Source organism: Myotis nattereri (genome assembly GCF_964212035.1).
Source record: "Myotis nattereri genome assembly, chromosome: 1".
NCBI classification, from domain to species: domain Eukaryota; kingdom Metazoa; phylum Chordata; class Mammalia; order Chiroptera; family Vespertilionidae; genus Myotis; species Myotis nattereri.
In genome coordinates, this window is record NC_138075.1 from 147802502 (window position 1) to 147822471 (window position 19970).

At 40.5% G+C, this 19970-nt stretch overlaps 1 protein-coding gene across 1 annotated transcript; it reads left to right on the forward strand.

Annotated features, from left to right (window-relative positions):
- Positions 1–1505: 1505 nt before the first annotated feature.
- LRIT3 (leucine rich repeat, Ig-like and transmembrane domains 3) lies at positions 1506–19431 on the forward strand (the record flags this gene model as incomplete). Its single annotated transcript, XM_081091436.1, has 4 exons — positions 1506–1621; positions 4830–5302; positions 16328–16633; positions 18246–19431. The coding sequence occupies 4 exons, from the start codon at positions 1506–1508 to the stop codon at positions 19367–19369; spliced, it is 2019 nt and encodes a 672-aa protein (XP_080947562.1). The 3' UTR covers positions 19370–19431.
- Positions 19432–19970: the final 539 nt, after the last annotated feature.

Below are 19970 nucleotides of genomic sequence, written 5' to 3' on the forward strand. Positions count from 1 at the left end.
GGCACTCAATAAATATTTGTTGAATGTTGAATAAATTTGTAGTCACATAATTGTCACTTTAAATAACTATTAAGCATAGCAGGATAATACACGATTATTTAAATAGTGAACATTTAAAATCTATTGTATTTTGTTTTAATTGAGCAAATTCTTCTGACTGTTGTTTCTATATGCATCTTATTATTTTTATTTTTTTAATTATTATTTTTTATTTTTAAAAAATATATTTTTATTGATTTCAGAGAGGAAGGGAGAGGGAGAGAGAGATAGAAACATCAATGATGAGAGAGAATCATTGATTGGCTGCCTCCTGCATGCCCCACACTGGGGATCGAGCCTGCAACCTGGGTATGTGCCCTTGGCCGGAATCGAACCTGGGACCCTTCAGTCCGCAGGCCAACACTCTGTCCACTGAACCAAACTGGCTAGGGCCATCCTGTTAGTTTTAAATAATATTTCCCATAGTATTCTTACTTTTATAAAATTGATTCTTTTAAAAGAGTTTTTTGTTTAAAGATGATGGATAGAACCACCTAATAGGAAGATTAAATGCCATATATATTTGTGATATATGTTACCTAAACCCTGATTGTGCCTGTGGATTCTCCCCACCTTAAGAGTGTTCAGGTTATTTTTTAACTATTCGATTTACTTTTTATTTTTTGATAGAGCTTTACTTTACTAAGACATATCAGTTCATCTTTAGCTATGGTTTGATGCCCATAATTTGGGAAACGAGCTTAAAATAAAACATATTCTTAAAGAGAGATAGTAGCTTTGAGTAGAAATAAGAGCTGGGAGGAGCCTTACACTGTGCTGAGATGCTCTGCAGAGCCACAGGACACACTCACTGGAGCCCTAGGTCCACATTTCAGTGGTGAATTGAAGCATTTAGTCTAAAAACAAACAAACAAACCAAAAAACCCCACTAGGTTCCAGACTTTGTCTACTTTGTTTTTGGAGATAGCCATTACTTGGCAATATTGATAACTCTATTCTAAATCAATTTTACATCATGTGCTTCTATCTTTAAAGCTAAATTTTGTAAAACTGATTGTTATGCATGCTGATAAAAAGAAAATGCACAAAATAAAATTTATAATGTTATAATGTAAATCATCTGCTAAATGTTCTAGTATCTGCTAAGACATTGAATTGTTTTTAACATTGCGTGTAGCTGCAAGATGTATTAGCAATTACATCCATAGGAAAGGAATTTAATAGGCATTTCCTTGCAAATCTAGATACGAGCAACTACTGAAATTTTCTTGACATGTGTTTGATTTTCACTTTCTTTATAATGTGTTACTTTGCTGAAACCACATTCAAAGGCTAGGAAGATTGAACCCCTGCAAAATACACTTGAAGGTTAAGTAACTACAGATCTCAGCTAATCCTGTGTAATCTGCTCTTACTAAATTGCTGTTTGCGTTCCAGGCACACCAGTCTCTGAATGCTTAGGATTTGGTTTTTACCTGTTGTTCCAATAACCTCTAACAGGAGCAATGCGTCTCTTAGCATGTCTGGGCGTTGTGCTTAGCTTTTTGGAAGGAGTGAGTTGTTTATGTCCGTCACAGTGCACCTGCGATTATCACGGCAGAAATGATGGCACGGGATCAAGGTATGCTACTAAGTGTTCTAATGATTCTGAGGAAAGGGACCCCCCATCAGCCTTATTTGAAAGCAAACTGTTGATCAGAAATCAGAGGAGAGAAGGTTTAATTTACATAAGCATTAACTTAGTTGTATTAATACTGGTTGCCAATGCTATGCTTTTATCTTGAGCAGTTTAGCTCTTAAAAACCCCTCATTTTTATTTGAGACCTTCAAACACATACAAAAATGTTCATTGCACTTGTGTTCAGAAAATGTTCATTTCAGGAGGTCAAGCTGAAATGTGTGTGTCCCACTCAGCCTGATTGCAGAAAGCAGGGCCGATCAGGAGGTGCTAACATTCCCAGATCATTTGCTTCCCGAGTTTTCCATTTCATTTCGAGGGTTGTTCATGCCAATTGGATAGACCTTAGAAAGCAGAAATGACTCTCATAAGAGTGAAATTACAGACGTTCATAATTAGAATTTTTTATTTTAAGATATTGGAATTTACAAAGAAAAGCGGTTTGAAAGATATGGATCAACTCTGTCAGTTGCCATCACTGTAGAAGTTATTTAACCTCTGGGTTGCTTTCACATCTACCTGTGAAGTAAAAATAATTGCATACTCATAATATACATGAGTCCTTTGAGATAGAAGTTAAATGCAAAAAGGAACTTTTGTTAGCTAACCATGGTAGACCATGATTTTTTAAAAAGGATATTTAATGACAAAATCAGATTTTTTTTGTGACTTGGTTGATGGACTTTTGAGGTTATTTGAATAGTGAGCCTCTTAAAGTAATTTGTTAAGAGCCACTCAAGTTATGTTCTACACCTTTAAACAAATTAATAAAAATTAAAACATATTATTGAGTAATTTGTCTTGTTATTCTATAAACTTTACTTAAGTAACTTGGTATTTTTTTGAAAGATTTACTAGGTGGTGTAAGACAGTGAGAAGAACATAACAAATTAAAAAGCCCTACTTGGCAAAAGCTAGGTAGCAGTTAACAACTCACGCCAGGGTACTTGAGAAACAACACAGAAGTGTTTCCTTCCCCCTGGTGGCCCCATTATTGATGGATTTTATGAAAACCATAGTGTATTATTCTTGGCAAGAGCTCTAGAAAGAATTTAGTTCTGCTGTTATTTTGTAAATGAAGAAACGAAGCCACACAGAGGCTAAAGGACTTGTGCAAGGTCACAGCACGGAGTTGATACAGTGACTGGTTGATAAAGACACTGGGTCTTTCAGCTTCCAATGCAGGCTTTTCTCCATTACACTGGACTGTTAACTTAATGAGTAGAAATTGGATCATTCTGATCTACAGTAGCACTGAAATTTGTGATAGAGAGTAGAGATGAAGAATAGGAAGTGTCGCCCTAACCGGTTTGGCTCAGTGGATAGAGCGTCGGCCTGCGGACTGAAGGGTCCCAGGTTCGATTCCGGTCAAGGGCATGTACCTTGGTTGCGGGCACATCCCCAGTGGAGAGTGTGCAGGAGGCAGCTGATCGATGTTTCTGACTCTCTATCCCTCTCCCTTCCTCTCTAAAAAAATCAATAAAATATATATATTTTTAAAAAACAAAAAAACCCTGCTCATTGACAAGGTCTTCCTTGGCCCCCTCACCGTCCCTGTTTATCTACCTCCACTAGCACTTTTCGCATTGCTGTTTGACATCTACAGATTGATCTGTTCCTATTGGATGGTGAATTCATAAAGCCATTTCAATATCTCCAGTGTCTTGCACAGTGTCTGGCCTAATGTTGGTTGAGTGGATGGATGATTGGACTTTATATAAAGGCACATGGGGAGTGTGCAGGAGGCAGCTGATCAATGTTTCTCTCTCATGGATGTTTCTAACTCTATCTTGCTCCCTTCCTCTCTGTAAAAAAATCAATAAAATGTATTTTTAAAAAAAAGAATGGGAAGTGTCCTTATAGAATTCCAATGCTTCTGTATGGTCTTCCCCTGAAGTTACAGACAGGAGATGCTATTACAAACAGGAGATGCTAGCTAGCAGGACATCGCAGCTTTATGCTGCATTTACCCCTCTTTGCCTTGTGGGCTGCTTTTAAAGTTCACCCACTTAATGTGATGTATTTCACTGAATGGCTGATTTGTTGACTACATGTATAATGCATTATAATTTATGTTTCATTGTTCATTTTCAGCAATCCAGTGGAAATGAGTGTACAATGGGAGATAAATACTTTTTCAAGTTACAATGCATCTAAATTCTCTGATTCTTCATACTTTACACTCACACATGGGACAGGCTTGTTTTTCTATGCCTATTTTACATGTACCACTAAGCAAGGTCCCAATGTGACCTGCTCAAGGTCACTTACGTTAGTGAGTGGTGAACGGAATAAACTTGCAGTTTCTGGTTTATTCCTTGGTATGGAAGCAATGCACAAGTCACGTTGTTGAAATAGAGCTCAGCTTTAAACATCTAGTGTGAACACTTGCTCCTTTCTTCCTTAAAAGAGATCAATTTATAACTTCAACAGGGGATTCTTTAAAAATGGGCCATTTTGTAAAGAGGTTAAGTGTGCACTTTAGAGTTGGACCAATGTGGGTTGGAAGGTGGCTGTGTGACCCACTAGCTATGTAACCTTGGAAAGTTACCTAATGTGGATAGGCCTCAGTTATTTTACTGTAAAAAGAAGATTGATGGTAAAAATAGCAGGCACCCACCGAATGCCTGTTACGTGTTGGGAAGTTATAAAACTTCACATGCATTTCAATGAACCACCCTAACGAAGCTACATGGGAAAATGAAGTGGGGCAATTGGTGAGGATGGGCTTTGCCACAAAAGAATGGCATGAGCTTAGATCTGAGCCAAGATTAGACCAACTACAGAGCTGGTGCCTTTACCTCTTCCCCAGCATCTACCTCATAGGGCTGTCCGACAACTAAATAAGGTAATGAATATGGTGTGTGTTGGACAGGCCTGACTTATAAAGAACTTCATCAATATTAGGTGAACCATATGAAAATTCTTATATTTGATCATTTTTAACCTATAGAAATGGCCATTTCATATGGTTTAACATAGAAGAAGATAATGATGACAAATTATTAATGAACAGGTCAGCCAGGCTCCACAAATATTTCGTGAAAACCATTAAGGAATTTTCAATTGATGCATGTTTCAAATAAGCATTGTTTTTTCAAATGCGTCTCAGAACACAGGTTTCCTCCCACTGCTCTTGTTGTGACACTAGGTCAGTGCTGTGTAATGACCAGGATATGAATGAGCTCCCCATGAACTTCCCCGTGGACACTGTGAAGCTTCGCATAGAGAAGACTGTCATCCGCACGATCCCCGCTGATGCCTTCTACTACCTGGTGGAGCTCCAGTACCTCTGGGTGACTTACAATTCTGTCTCCAGCCTTGAGGCCAGCAGCTTTTACAACCTGGGGCGGCTGCATGAGTTGCGCTTGGATGGGAATTCTCTAGCTGCCTTCCCTTGGGCATCTCTGCTGTACATGCCCCATCTAAGGATCCTGGATTTGCACAACAACCAAATAACGAGTGTGCCAAACGGGGCAGCCAGGTACCTGAAGAACCTCACCTACTTGGATTTATCAAGCAACAGACTAACCACACTGCCCCCAGAATTCCTGGAGAGCTGGTCCCATGTACTTACAACACTGTCCAGAAGCCGGAAGCTTTCAACAACAAGAATTATTCTTGGTAAGCTCACAAGCCTCTGCTCCTCTCAGGTCCAGATAATTTGCTCAGCATATTGCTCAGTTGTGCAATCTTTTCATCTTTTTGAGTTTGGTTTCTTACTCTGTACTTGCACTTTGCATGGAATAGCACTTCATCAGTTGATAACTAACTGCTTTTCTCTTGCTGCTTTTAAGATTCTCTCTTTGTCTTTAACCTTTGGCATTTTAATTATGACATGTCTTGGTATGAGCCTCTTTGGATCCCTCTTTTTTAGGACTCTGTGCTTCCTGGCCTTGTATGTCTATTTCATTCATCAGGTAAGGGAAGTTTTCTCTTATTATTTTTTCAAGTAGATTTTCAATTTCTTGCTCCCTCTCTTCTCTTTCTGGTACCCTCATGATGTGGATGTTGATATACTTGAAGTTGCCCCAGACTCTCCTTAGACTATCTTCATATTTTTGGATTCTTCTTTCTTTTTGCTCTTCTGAGTGGGGTTTTTTAATGCTTCCTATATTTCCAAATCATTGATTTGGTTCTCAGAATCCCCTATTGAATCCCTGTAAATTATTTCAGTTAGTTTATGCTTAATTTCTGACTGGTCCTTTCTTGTCTTTGAAATTCTCACCAAGATCCTTGAAAGTCTCCCTTGAAGCTCTCATTAAGATCCTTGAGTAACCTTATAACCTTGTTTTGAACTCTGTATCCAGTATTTTGCTTGCTTCCATTTTTTTTTTTTAATTTGTGACATGTTTCTTTGTCTCTGCATTCTGGTTGCTTCCATGTTTGTTTCTATATATTAGGTAGAGCTGCTATGTATCCTGGAATTGGTAGAATGGCCTTATGTAGTAGGCATCCTATAGAGCCCAGTGGCTCAGCCTTTCTATTCACCTGAGCTGGGCCATCTAGGTGCACCCATGTGTGGCTGTGTGCACTGTTGTGTTGTAGTTGAACCTTGATTGCTATTTGGTCACTGGGAGGGATTGACCCCCAGGCCAATTAGCTATGAGGACCAGCTATGATTATAGTGCAAGAGCTGCTGTGCAGGAGACACCGCTATGGAACAGGATTTGCTTCAGTGGAGCTTTGGTGCTCTCCAAGTCTGCCCCTTGAGTGGGTCATACGTGGATGTGTAATCTGGCATAGTCTGAAGCTGACCACCAGGTATACTGGCTCTGGGGCCTTTCGGGAGATACAAAATCAGCTATTGCTTGTGGCCTGCATGGGGCCATGTGGCATGAGCTACAGAGTGATTTGCAGATAGTTACTACTTGTGTTGGGCTTGGAGGTGCCCCAGAGAGGCCAAGCTATGAACCAAGGCAGGCTGCTGCTAGTTCTGGGCCTGGGGCCACTTATTAAGAGGTATGGGACATGCTGATGCCAGCTGCTGCTTGTTTGAGAGATTTTAGGAAAGTCTGAAGCCTGAGCAAGGACAGGCCATTCATATGGAAAAACCACTGCAAACAGCTTGGGTGAGGTGGGGTCTCAGGGAATCACCATGTCCGGGTGAACAGTATGGGCCAGAGACTCAGATATGGTGACAGCCTGTCAGCACTGTGGTGGGGAAGTCTCAGCAAAGGAACAATGACTTCTTTTAGCACCTTTGTCTGGAGAAAGCTGCCCCCTAGTTTTTGACCTGATGCCAGACAAATTAGTTCCTCCCTGTATGTCCCTGGATCCTTTAAGAGCTGATGGGGCTCAGAGGGAGTGAGTCCAAGTAAATCTATGCTCTGGCCCTTTAAGAGGAATGCTTGGTTCTCCAGCAGCCTCTGTCACTCAGCCACAATTCCCGCTGGTTTTTATAGCCCAAAGTTATGGGGACTTCTCTTCCTGGCATTGAAACCCTGGGCTGAGGGGTCTGGTGTGAGGCTGGGACCCTTTGCTTCTCATGAGACATCTCCACAGCTAAAATAGCCCTTTCGATTAAAAAAAAAAAAAGCCACGCTTGGGTGTGGGACCAGACTTTTACATGCCTCTGCTCCTCTTACCAGACTCAATGTGCTTTATTCTTTAACTAGAGGCCCAGTGGACAAAATTTCTGCACCGGGGGTTTGTGTCCCTCAGCAAAGCCTGCACCCTCTCCAATCTGGGACCCCTTGAAGGATGTCCGACTGCCCGTTTAGGCCCAATCCTGGTGGGATTTGGCCTAAACGGGCAGTCGGACATCCATCTCACAATCCAGGACTGATGGCTCCCAACTGTTTGCCTGATTGCTGCCTGATCAACACCTAACTGCTCCCCTGCTGGCCTGATTGCCCCTAACTGCCCTCCTCTGCAGGCTTGGTCACCCCCAACTTCCCCCCCTGACAGCCTGGTCACCCCAAACTGCTCTCCCCTGCCAGTCTGGTTGCCCTTAACTGCCCTCCCCTGCAGGCCTGGTTCCCCCCAACTGCCCTTCCCTTCAGGCCTGGTCTCCCCCAACTGCCCTCCCCTGCAGGCCTGGTTCTCCTCCCAATTGCCCTCCCCTGCAGGCCTGGTCCCCCCTAACTGCCCTCCCCTGCAGGCCAACTGCCCTCCCCTGCCAGCCATCTTGTGTCCACATGGGGCCGGCCATCTTGTGTGTTGGAGTGATGGTCAATTTGCATATTATCTTTTATTAGATAGGATTCTCTAGTACCATTCATCCAGATTTCAGGCAGTTCTGAATGATGGTTGTTCTCTGGATTAGTTGTAATTTTGATGTGGTTGTGGAAGATGCGAGTACTGCATCTACCTATACCGCTATCTTGACCCGGTCTTTCTATCTTGGGTTCTTAAAATGTATATGCCCTCACAACAGTAAGGCTGTGTTGTCAGTTCACAAAGTGTGTCCATCAGGGCTGAAGATGAGGCTGTACTTCTAAATAACTAGTGAGCCTTTGGCTAGTGAGGTGACTTATAATCCTTTTGGAGTGAGAAGCAACTAGAGGCTAAATTCGTGCCAGGAATCCCTATTGACCATATCAAATATTGGCTGAAGTCAAGTATGAAGAAAAGATAATTTGAGATTTTTTTTAATAAAAAAGAAAATGCTGTAACAGCATATAAATGGATTTAGCATTGCTTTTGTTGAAATGTAAATGCTTTTTGGTGCTTATGAAACTAAAACCATGAGTAATCCTATCTAATAAAGAGGTAATATGCAAATTGACCATCACTCCAACACAAGATGGCCGACCCCATGTGATCAAAGATGGCCACCACAAGATGGCAAGCAGGGGAGGACAGTTAGGGGTGACTGGGCCGGCAGAGAAGGGCAGTTGGGGGCGACCAGGCCTGCAAGGGAAGGCAGTTGGGGGGACCAGGCCTGCAGGGGAGGGCAGTTGGGGGGACCAGGCCTGCAAGGAAAGGCAGTTGGAGGGTACCAGGCCTGCAGGGGAGGGCAGTTTGGGGTGACCAGGACTGCAGGGGAGGGCAGTTGGGGGTAACCAGGCTGACAGGGGAGGACAGTTAGGGGCAATTGGGCCGGCAGGGGAGCAGTTAGGCATCTATTAGGCTGGCAGGGGAGTGGTAAGGGGGTGATCAGACTGGCAGGCAGAAGCATTTAGGGGCAATCAGACAGGCAGGCAGGCAAGCAGTTGGGAGCCAGCAATTCCGGATTGTGAGAGGAATCCCAGATTGGAGAGGGTGCAGGCTGGGCTGAGGACACCCCCCCTCCCCATGCATGAATTTCATGCACCAGGCCTCTGGTAAGAACAAGATACAAAGATGAAAAAATCACATAAGCTTTTCTTATATTGCTATTTCACGTTTTGCCCATTGTTTATATAGTCATTGAATCATTTTTATTAGAGAATAAAAGAAATATCATAGGGTGGGTTAGAGGAAAAAAGACATTAATTTAATAATAGCTTTGGAATATTTATTATGTATACTATGAGGCACCATGTAAACCTATTCTGTGGTATTTCTTTATTTTAGCTACTAATCTGTACTCCTTATGAGTAAGGCTAATAGCTAGAAATTGTCTTAATTTAAACATTTTGATTCTATTTCTTTATAGTTTTTCTATGTTCCTTTGGAAGCAATTCTTGGTTCTAATAGAATTAGCCAGTGGAGACATGAAGTAGAAAATAAAAACAAATTAACAAATTCCTATTAATAGCTCTCTAAGGATTAGTTACTAATATTACTATGAAGAAGTAATTTATAGGACATCAGTATTTTTCACCTATAAGTTAAATCTACTTGAGAACTTAGGGATCAAGGGTTATGAAATTTTACCGTCACATTTTAAGGTTCAGACTCTTCAAAAGCAGGTTCTTTAAAGGTAGTAACATGAAAATACTTTTGATATAACATTAAATTTCAGAAGCAGGATATGTAATTGTACATGAAGCACCATCATAACTCTTTTAGAATGGATGAAGAAAACGACTGAAAAGATATACTAGTTGGTGAACTGTCCTTTTTGGGTGGAGGGCCACTTTTTCACTTTCTTATATTTTTAAATCGTTCTGTAATGATCATGCATTACTTTTAAAATAATGATAATATCATGATAATGAATAATAAAATATATTTTGAAACATGTCAAGCCATGGCAGCCGCTGGCCTTCACAAAGTCTAGGGAACAGAAGGGGAAAGAAGGGGAGGACTGACCTGTCTTGCTCATAGGACTGTAATGAGCACATAATGAGACATTTTCTGTGATAGTTCGTTAGCTGAGGTGGACAGCCTCTGAGGTTATGATTTTAGATCAACAATAAACCTCAGCAGCTGGGACCAAGATGGCAGCATCTTATACAGAAAGGCCTCTCTACTTTGGCTTGTTTGTTAGTCTAATTATATTTGAGTCTTCAAATTTCATCATTAAACTAAGGTGATGAGAACCAATCCTAGATTTTCTAGAACTCAGTGTTTAACTGTAGCAGATATATCTTTCTAGGTGCCCTGGAGAATTTACTTGTGTACTATTAGAGTGGGATGCAGTCTGCTTCTATTTCATTTTTATTGTCCAGTGTTTATTACTGTCAGCAGATGGAGGTTCTAATTGTAATAAAAATAGAAATGGTGAACATTGATGGAGTGCTTACTCAGGGCCATGCCTAGTTCTTATATTTTACGGGTATATCTTCTTCTAGTCTCATAGTAACCCTGTAGTAAGTACCATTTCATCCCCATTTTATAGATGAGGAAATGAAGTGCAAGGTAAGCCACTTGACCAAATTCACACACCACGTAGCAATGGAGCTGGGTTATGAGTGCAATCTGTTTGGCACCTGAACCGCTGCTCTTCCTCACTCCTTTGTAATTCGGGGCATGGTGTGTAATAATACCAGATTCACGTTCCTCCCAAATGCATTACTTTACTGAGCTCTTTATATCCTGTATTTAGTTAATGAAAATTTAGGCAGAGGCGTTTCCATTACTTCCTCTCTCTTCCACATGAGTAAAAATACCAACTTAATAAAACTGTCCTTTAGAGTATCCGTAAAACATAAACTAGTGTCCTGCAAGTAAGCATTTAAATTAACTATGAAACTAGATTAGATTTTTGATTTGCAGGACAGGTAAATTTCCATGGCTTCTTTCTCAAGAATAAGCAAATATTTATATAGGCAGGCTCCATAGGTCTTACACTGTTTATCTTGGAGGAAAGAGCCTGCAGTAGGAGAGGTCATACAATGCCTTTTTGGGTGTTTTTCCCTGGTACCCAAATTGCTACACTGTAAACACGGGCTTTTCTGTAATCAGAATGGAGTTCACCTGAAGGGCTGTGGCAGCCCCAGTACTTACTTCCACAGAATTTTCGGAATGGCATTCACTTAATTCAGCAAACACTCCTCAATCCCTGTGGTGTGCCTCTCCTTTGCTAGCAAGTTCCACATGGCTAAGGCTTACCCCTTGCCAGGTGCCCTTCTGAGGACTCCAGGGGTACCTTAGCTTTCGGGAAAAACCACATGAGGTGTGTCGGTAATCAACACCATCCTCTTTACCAGCTGACAAAGAGGTGGAGTCAAGCTTCTAATCACAGTCCCTCTCCTGAGATATCTTCTTTTATTCTTTAAACTTTTATTTATTTATTTATTATTTATTTGTTTGTTTTTACTTTTTGTTGAATTTATTGGAGTGACATTTTTTAATAGAATTATATAGGTTTCAAGTATACAATTCTATAATACATCATCTGTGTATTGTATTGTGTGTTCACCACCCTAAGCCAACTCTTCTTCCATTCCATTTATCTCCTCTTTACCCTCTGCTACCTTTTCCCACCTCCCTTTTCCCCTGGGAAGCACCATACTATTGTCTGTGTCTATGAGGTGTTTTTTTTTCTTTGCTTAATCCTTTTACCTTTTTCACCCAGCTCTCCAACTCCTCTCCACTCTGTCGGCTGTCAGTCTGTTCTCTGTAACTATCAGTCTGTTTTTATTTTTTATTTTTTTGTTAGCCCATTTAATCCAATTACTGTGATGCATGGAAAGCATTACCCCTTTAGAAAAAAGGTAAGGCAAAGTCCATCTGGCCCTGGCCAAGAATAGCAATATAAAATAAATTAATTAATGCAAATTACTGTGACTGCGGTTGGCACGTTGCTTTGAAGGAATGCAGTACAAGTAACACTTTAACTTCAGAGGGCTCTTGTACCTTTGTCCCCAGAAGAAAAAACACTTGATGAATGTGTTCAGCACTTAGATGGCTGTTATTCAGGTTTTTAAAGTTGTACCTTTGACCTCAGATATTCCAGAGCTGGAATAAATGTATGTTTTGTTCTTAAGGGATTTGAAGATATTTCCCTGGTTTACATAACTTTTAGATATAGCAAGTTGGATTAATTTTTAAAAGAATTTTATTTCATTGTTAACACATTTTTATAACAGTTTCAAAGCTCGAATGAAACTGCTAAAGTTACAGCTCTTTGATCTTTCCCTATGTAGACGTTAGTACTCCAGATATCACTGCTTTGACATTGGTAATTTGTAGATAACAGCACTTCTAACGGCCACCTGTGGCTTTAGCTGTTTTTAGGTGATGAAGAAATGAGTTATGGTAGAAGGAGTATTAGATTAGGAGGCTACAGCATGTAGCATTAGGACTACTTATGAAACCATGAAAGTGATCTCGGTGCTTTAATGTCCTTTGGTGTGAAATTGGAAAAATCATACTAGCTTCCTGAGGTCCCTGTAAGACATATACACGGTGGTGGAGAATGAGAGCTTGAAGATCTGGATCGTGAGGTTCAAATCCTGACTGCATTCCAGTTGGGCAGACCCCTTAACCCTCCAGAGCATTGGTTTTCTGCTCCTTAAAGTGAGGATCATACTAATATCATCCACCTCATGCTGTTGTCAGACAGATCCTTGGGCATGCTGAGCACTGTTGGGAGACAGTGTCCCGTTGTCCCTCACATCTCTGCATGTCTGCTGAGCAGAGGCAGGCACTGGCTGCCTTTTGTTCTGAACGATCTTTTCAAGAATATTTGTGTAGAGAGCTGCTTTGAAAAGTAGAGGATGCCCCCCTCCAGAGCAAAGGGTAGGCATGGTTACTGCCCAGTGCAATAAAGATAATCTCTCCCTTCAGAGCTGTGAGTAATAAACTGTCCTTCATCTCTGACCAGGAGTCTTGTGCCTTCTACCAACATCTAAGAAATTGGTGAACTGGGATGAGTTGGTCACTCTTGAGTAGGGTAAAACTCAGACTTTACTATTCTTGACAAATACAGTCTTTGCAACATAGGAGGCAATCAATAACTGTCAACTTGTATTGTTATCTTATAAAGAAAAAATCTTGGATAGCAGGTGTTTTGAAAGTATAAAGTATTCTACACATATTAATTATTACATGATAGGATGAATTTGATGTTTGTTGGCAGGTTGAATAGAATTCAAGTCAATATTAGGGAACTGGTCATAGATTCACAGGACTAATTATAAGAGGAAGAAGTCTAAGGTAATTGACCATGAAAGAAAAGGAATTTCTAGGATAGTTGAAAAAACACACACAGTAAACACTTAGCAATACTGGCAGAAAATAACAATCAGTCATGAAGTGCTATTATAATAAAAACTAGAGGCCTGATGAATGAAATTCATGCAAGAGTAGGCCTTCCTTTCCCCCAGCTGCCAGCACTGACTTCCCTCTGGCACCTGGGACCTGGGCTTCCCTCGCAGCCCCGGCTTCGTCCGGAAGGTCATCCAGAAGGATGTCCAGTCTAATTAGCATATTATGCTTTTATTATTATAGATAGGCATAAATAGAAATCTAGAATTTATAGTGAACAGTTAAATCTTCCACCGTGATTAGAATTTTTTAAAATTGCAATTCTGTCGTTTCTCCTTAGGAATCATTGTATAATCCACTCCATTAGTAAAAAGTCACAACCACAAATCTTCCTGAGGTAAATCCTTTCAACCTTGGGCTTGGAGGCCGCTACGGGACATCACCCTTAAGATCCTTAGAGGGACTTTGTCTGACTGCAGGCTCTGAAGCACCATCTTAGATCCCTCTGAGATCTTAGCAAATGCTATTGTAATCTCACCCACACTGGATTAATTTTCACTCTGAAGCTCTTTCTTAATTTGAAAATTTTGGAGAGGCTCAGTATAAAAAAACAGTTTTATTATTTTTTATTTTTCAATTATAGTTTCCATTCAATATTATTTTGTATTAGATTCAGGTGTACAGCATAAGGCTTAGACAATTCTATACTTTACAAAGTAATCCCCCCAATATTTCAAGTACCCACCTGGCACCATATGTAGTTATTATATTATTGACTATATTCCCTATGCTGTACTTTACATCCCCATAACTATTCTGTAACTACTAATTTGTACTTCTTAATGCCTTCACAGTCTCCATCCAGCCCCCCAACTCCCCTCCAATCTGGCAACTATCAGTCTGATCTCTATCTATGAGTCTGCTTTTGTTTTGTTTATTTTGCTCTTTAGATCTCACATATAAGTGAAATCATATGGTATTTGTTTTTCTCTGTCCGACTTATGTCACTTGCATAATACCCTCTAGGTCCATCGATGCTGTCGCATATATTAGATTTCATTCTTTTTATTGTTGGGTAATATTCTAATGTATAAAGATACCACAGCCTTTTTATCCAATGGTCTATTGATGGACACTTGGGTTGCTTCCTTACCTTGGCTATTGTAAATAATGGGGTGCATATATTCTTTTCAATTAGTGTTTTAGGTTTCTTCAGATATATACCCAGAAGTGGAATCCCTGGGTCATAAGGCAGTTCTATTTTTAATTTTTTGAGGAACCGCCATACTGAAACAGTTTTATTATTGGACCCAACAGGTTTTGGTTCTTTTATATTAATATTAGCTTTTATATATAAAAATATTTTATACTTATACTTCATATCTTCTTTTAGCTGATGTCTCTTTACATTTTATTATGAGCAGCAAGAAGATACCAGGCAGTATCTCTGTGTGGAAATATCCTTAGCTAGAACATTTTTTTATTGAATATGTTTCCCACTTTTCCTGTTAACCACAGGTGACAGTGTTGCTAAACTTTTTGTCACTCAATAACAAGGGCCCCTTTCCCTCTAGTTTCTAGTAGCATTTTCCTCACTTTCCTTTAAGCTCACACTGACAGCCTCCTTGAAGACCAACACATTTTGGCTAATAACTCTGATAGCTGAGGCAGATCCTGAAGGCACTTGCAACAGGAGGTTGTCAACCAACTGTGTTCCTGGCTGCTGGTTCTCTCCTGAAGGGGAATTTGGGCAATATATCTTCATGGCTACCACATATGAAATTCATGCCAAGCCATGTTCTAACCTCTACCAATCTTTCCAGTCTTATCTCCTAACACTGTCTGCATCTCAACCAATGCTTTTGCTGCACAGAAGTTGTACTACCTCAATATGTCTGCAGATCACACACAATCATGAGGCAGTGCAGGCTGAGTTAGGTGCCTCTCAGCATCCTATAATACTTATCCTATACAGCAGTCCTCGGGTTATATCAGAGATCTGTTCCTATGGCATGACGTAACGCGATTTTTGCCATAAGTCGGAACCCACCTATGTAAGCACCTATGTCCCTCACATGGAGCACTTACACAGCAGTAATGAAGTGAAACAGTAAAAAAAATTTAAAAGAAAGATAACAATTCCTGACCTTTACTTGTGGTAAATAAATAAAAAACATAAAGCACATATGTACATATATCGAAATGATGAAACTTTTTTTTGTTATAAATAAATGGGAGATGGAAACGTAACCACCAAATGACCCAAGGACTGCCTGTATAATAAAAGGGTAATATGCAAATTGACCCTAACAGCAGAATGACTGGGAATGACTGGTCGCTATGACGTGCACTGACCACCAGGGGCAGATGCTCAATGCAGGAACTGCCCCCTGGTGGTCAGTGCACTCCCACAGGGGGAGCTCCACTCAGCCACAAGCCGGGCTGACAGCTGCAAGCACAGCAGTGGTGGCAGGAGCCTCTCCTGCCTTTTCTGCAGCGGTAAGGATGTCTGACTGCCACGGGGAGTGGGCCTAAGCTGGCACGTGGACATCCCCCGAGGGGTCCCAGACTGCGAGAGGGCACAGGCCGGGCTGAGGGACCTCCCTCCCACCCCCAGAGTGTTTGAATTTTCATGCATTGGGCCTCTAGTAATAATATAAGTACTTTCATAGCACCCTAGAAATATCTCTATCACTTTGTTTATGACATTCTGTGTTACTAGGATTCAAATCTTGCCTCTGACACTAATTATCTATGTGACCTTGGTCAAATTATTTGGTTTCTCTGTGTCTTAGCTTCTTCATCTTTAGAGGGGGAATAACAATACTCTCCTCTATATAGGGTTGTTGGGATTAAATGAGAAAATACTAGTAAGTGCTTAGAACAAAGTACAGAGTAAGTGCTCAATGACCGTTAACTATGAACCTTAATGATCTGAACTGAGAGGCTTTGTTCATTCATGTGACTGGATCTAGGGAAAAACTGATAGAAAGGTGACTCCATTTCATCAGAAGTGTACTTCTGTTTTTAGGGAGACAGTGCAGACACCTGCTTCTCCAAGAGGCTGTGATATAAACTAAAGCCATCAGAATAAACTTTATCAGCCTTTTCCTCCTTCTGGTTTAGGTCTGCAGGACAACCCGTGGTTCTGTGACTGTCACATTTCCCAGATGATCGAGATATCCAAAGTTGCTGATCCTGCCATAGTACTTCTTGATCCACTGATGGTCTGCAGTGAGCCCGAGCACCTGACAGGGATTTCATTTCAGCGGGCTGAGCTGGATCAGTGTCTGAAGCCATCGGTGATGATCTCGGCCACCCGAATCACGTCTGCTCTGGGCAGTAATGTCCTGCTACGGTGTGATGCCACTGGCTACCCCACCCCGCAACTCACATGGGCCAGATCTGACCACTCACCTGTTAATTACACAGGTATTTTTTAAATTTGGGCCTATGTTGAAACAAAGTTTTCAAAGATCTGTATTTAATCTCAGGTTTGGGGAATAGTGGCAATTTGCTCATTAATTCTAATAAAATATGCCAAGAGTGTTAGGTAAAAGGGATTTGAAAGTTCATTTTCTTAGTTAATATTTTCCTCAGTTGGTATCTGACTAACTACATGGATGAAATTAGAAAATCTGATTTTTTTCTTAGAAAACATGATCCAGTGCATGAATGACTACAGAGAAGGCCTTTGTCTTGCTATGTCATCTTGGATATGACTGACTTTAAAATATATAATGATTACAATTTCCTCAGAAAGGATTTTAATATCAGTTTCTCATTTTAAATGATGATTTAAATAATTACATGCAAACATTATTGTGAATCAAAAAGTATAATTTTTGGAGATATTGTTTTCATAGACTTTTCAGATCCTACTATGTCTAAGCCAGTGCTTTGGCCTTAGTTTCTATAGTGATATTCTGATGACTAAAGCAATCTGTTCTTAAAATTCCTGAAAGTTAAATTAAATCAAGGTTCAAATAATGAAACCTGATAAAAAAAAAAAGTCAAGGCTTAATATCCTTACATATAGACAGTAAATGGTCCATACCTTGAGGTGTGAGTTAAATTTGGGGCTCTTGGGATACTGCTTAGTGTATTAGTTTTCAGAAAGCTTCAAAAATCAAGACAGAATGGAAATGTGTTATATTTAAGTGTTTAGGAAAGTAAAATTCCAATTTTTCAAAAACTATATATTATTCTGCAAATAAAAGAACCTGTGGTTTACTCATTTATGTAAACTAAATATAAAATAAAAGATTGAGAATATAAATTATGACCCCTTCATGCCAGAAAATGATCTGCTGTGCCCTCTGTAGGTAGATAGCATTTTATTTCAATGAAGAAATATTTGTGGAAATATTAAATTAAGGCCTTGTGATAAACATTATTTTGTGAGAAACATTTTATAGGACAATAGTGAATTAAAATTAGAAGGGATCTTTGAGATCACTTTGTCTTATCCCCTTATTTTAAAAATACAGAAACAGAGGCCTAAAGACACTAATTGACAAGTCTGAAATTACATACTACTTTATGGACAAAAGTTTACTAAAATCAAGTCTCCCAATTCACAGTCCCATGTCTCTTAAAAATACTATTTTCTGTATAGACTCATGGCACCTGGCATGACCTAGACCAGGGGTGGGCAAACTTTTTGACTCGAGGGCCACAATGGGTTCTTAAACTGGACTGGAGGGCCGGAACAAAAGCATGGATGGAGTGTTTGTGTGAACTAATATAAATTCAAAGTAAACATCATTACATAAAAGGGTACGGTCTTGTTTTTTTTTTTTTTTAGTTTTATTCATTTCAAACGGGCCGGATCCGGCCCGCGGGCCATAGTTCGCCCATGGCTGACCTAGACCTTCATGTAGGCAATTTATGGAACCATCATTGCCATTAGGGACTTACTGTATGCCACTTCCCTCTTGGCGTATGGAAAAGGGACGCATGTAGAACCAAATAGTTGCTTCTTTTTCAGTGGGCATGTTGCCTTTCCCTCCTCACAGAAGTACATATATGTTTTTTCTTCCAGTAATTCAGGAATCTCCAGGGGAAGGAGTCAGATGGTCGGTAATCAGCTTGACAGACATTTCTTACAAGGATGCTGGGGATTACAAGTGTAAGGCCAAAAATTTGGCTGGGATGTCAGAAGCCCTGGTTACTGTGACAGTGGTTGGTGTTGTCACGACCACCATAGCACCAGACAGTTCTGAAAGAAGGAATGGAGATCACCCTGGGCTAGAAGTCCAGCCAGGACCTAGAAGATCTATATCCATACCTGGTTCATCGCCATCTCCCTGGCCTTCTTCCTCCTCTCCTTTCTCTCCCTCTTCTTCCACTTTTCTTTCTACTTCTACTTCATTTCCTGCTTCTGCTGCTTCCTTCTCCTTCTACCCTTTCTTCTCCTCCGTTGTTTCTCCCACCACAACTCCAAGCACTAAAATTTCAGCAAGCACCACCATGGCCAGCCGACAGTCACTCCAGCTCCATCCAGATGGGGAAAGAAACTTAAAGGTGGAGATGGGTGGAAGTAAGCGTCCCCCAGCTAGTGCAAGTAGAAAAGAAGAGCTGGCATTATTGGATCGAACCACAGTACAAAACCTCAGGGCAGTCAGCAAGACCAAAGAGAGTGTGACCTTGATGTGGAACACCATCAACACCACGCATAGCTCTGAGGTGACCGTGTTGTATTCCAAGCATGGGGAAGAGGACCTGATGCTACTGAACGCAGACTTCAGCAAGAACCAAGTAACCATAGATGGCCTGGAGCCTGGAAGGCAGTACATAGCATGTGTCTGTCCAAAAGGAGCACCGCCCCAGAAAGACCAATGTATCACCTTTTCTACTGACAGTGTTGGAGAAGGTCATTCTCAAGAGCCCTTCCTTATTGCGGTGAGCGGCGCTGCCTGTGTGGTTGTCTTGCCATTGATTTTTTTCCTGTTGTATAAAGTTTGCAAACTGCAATGTAAGTCAGAATCCTTCTGGGAAGAAGATTTGGAGAAAGAGACTTACATCCAATTTGAAACCCTGTCCACAAGGTCTCAAAGTATAGGGGAACTTTGGACACGAAGGCACAGAGATGATCCTGAAAAATTGCTGCTTTGTTCTGGGTCAAGTGTGGAATCTCAGATGACTTTTAAAACTGAAGAGATCTAGACCAGATTATTATTGCTAAGATTATATAGCTCAGGCACACAAGAACGCACAAAATGTCTTCCAAAAATAAAATAAAATGAAGAATGAGGGTGTATTTGCCTCTTTGTTTGGATGACTTTTAGACAGACTTTCATATCTTCCATAAAAATCACAAATGGAGTGATTTTGTGTTTTAAAAAACTACCATCAGACCTCTGAACTGAACAAGCTTTTTATTCTTTTTGTTTTTTCAATCACATCTTTATTGTTGAAAGTATTACTTATGTCCCCGTTTTCCCCCCCATTGACCCCTTCTAGCCTGTACCCCCCACCCCCTACCCCAGACCTTCACCACCCTTTTGTCTGTGTCCATGAGTTATGTATGTAGGCATACAATGAGCAGACAATCTTGATTTTTTTGTATGGAAGGTGTACATGGAAATAATCTTTGGAACAGTGCGTATTAACACATTGCAGACGCATCACGAGAATTCTTGTGTTTTCTGTTCTAAGGCTTGTGGTCAATCATACTTTAAAAGATATTATCTTCTAAGAACATGTAATAAATAACTTCAAAATGCAATGGGTATTTAATTTTAAAGAGTGCCTTTAACATTTATGT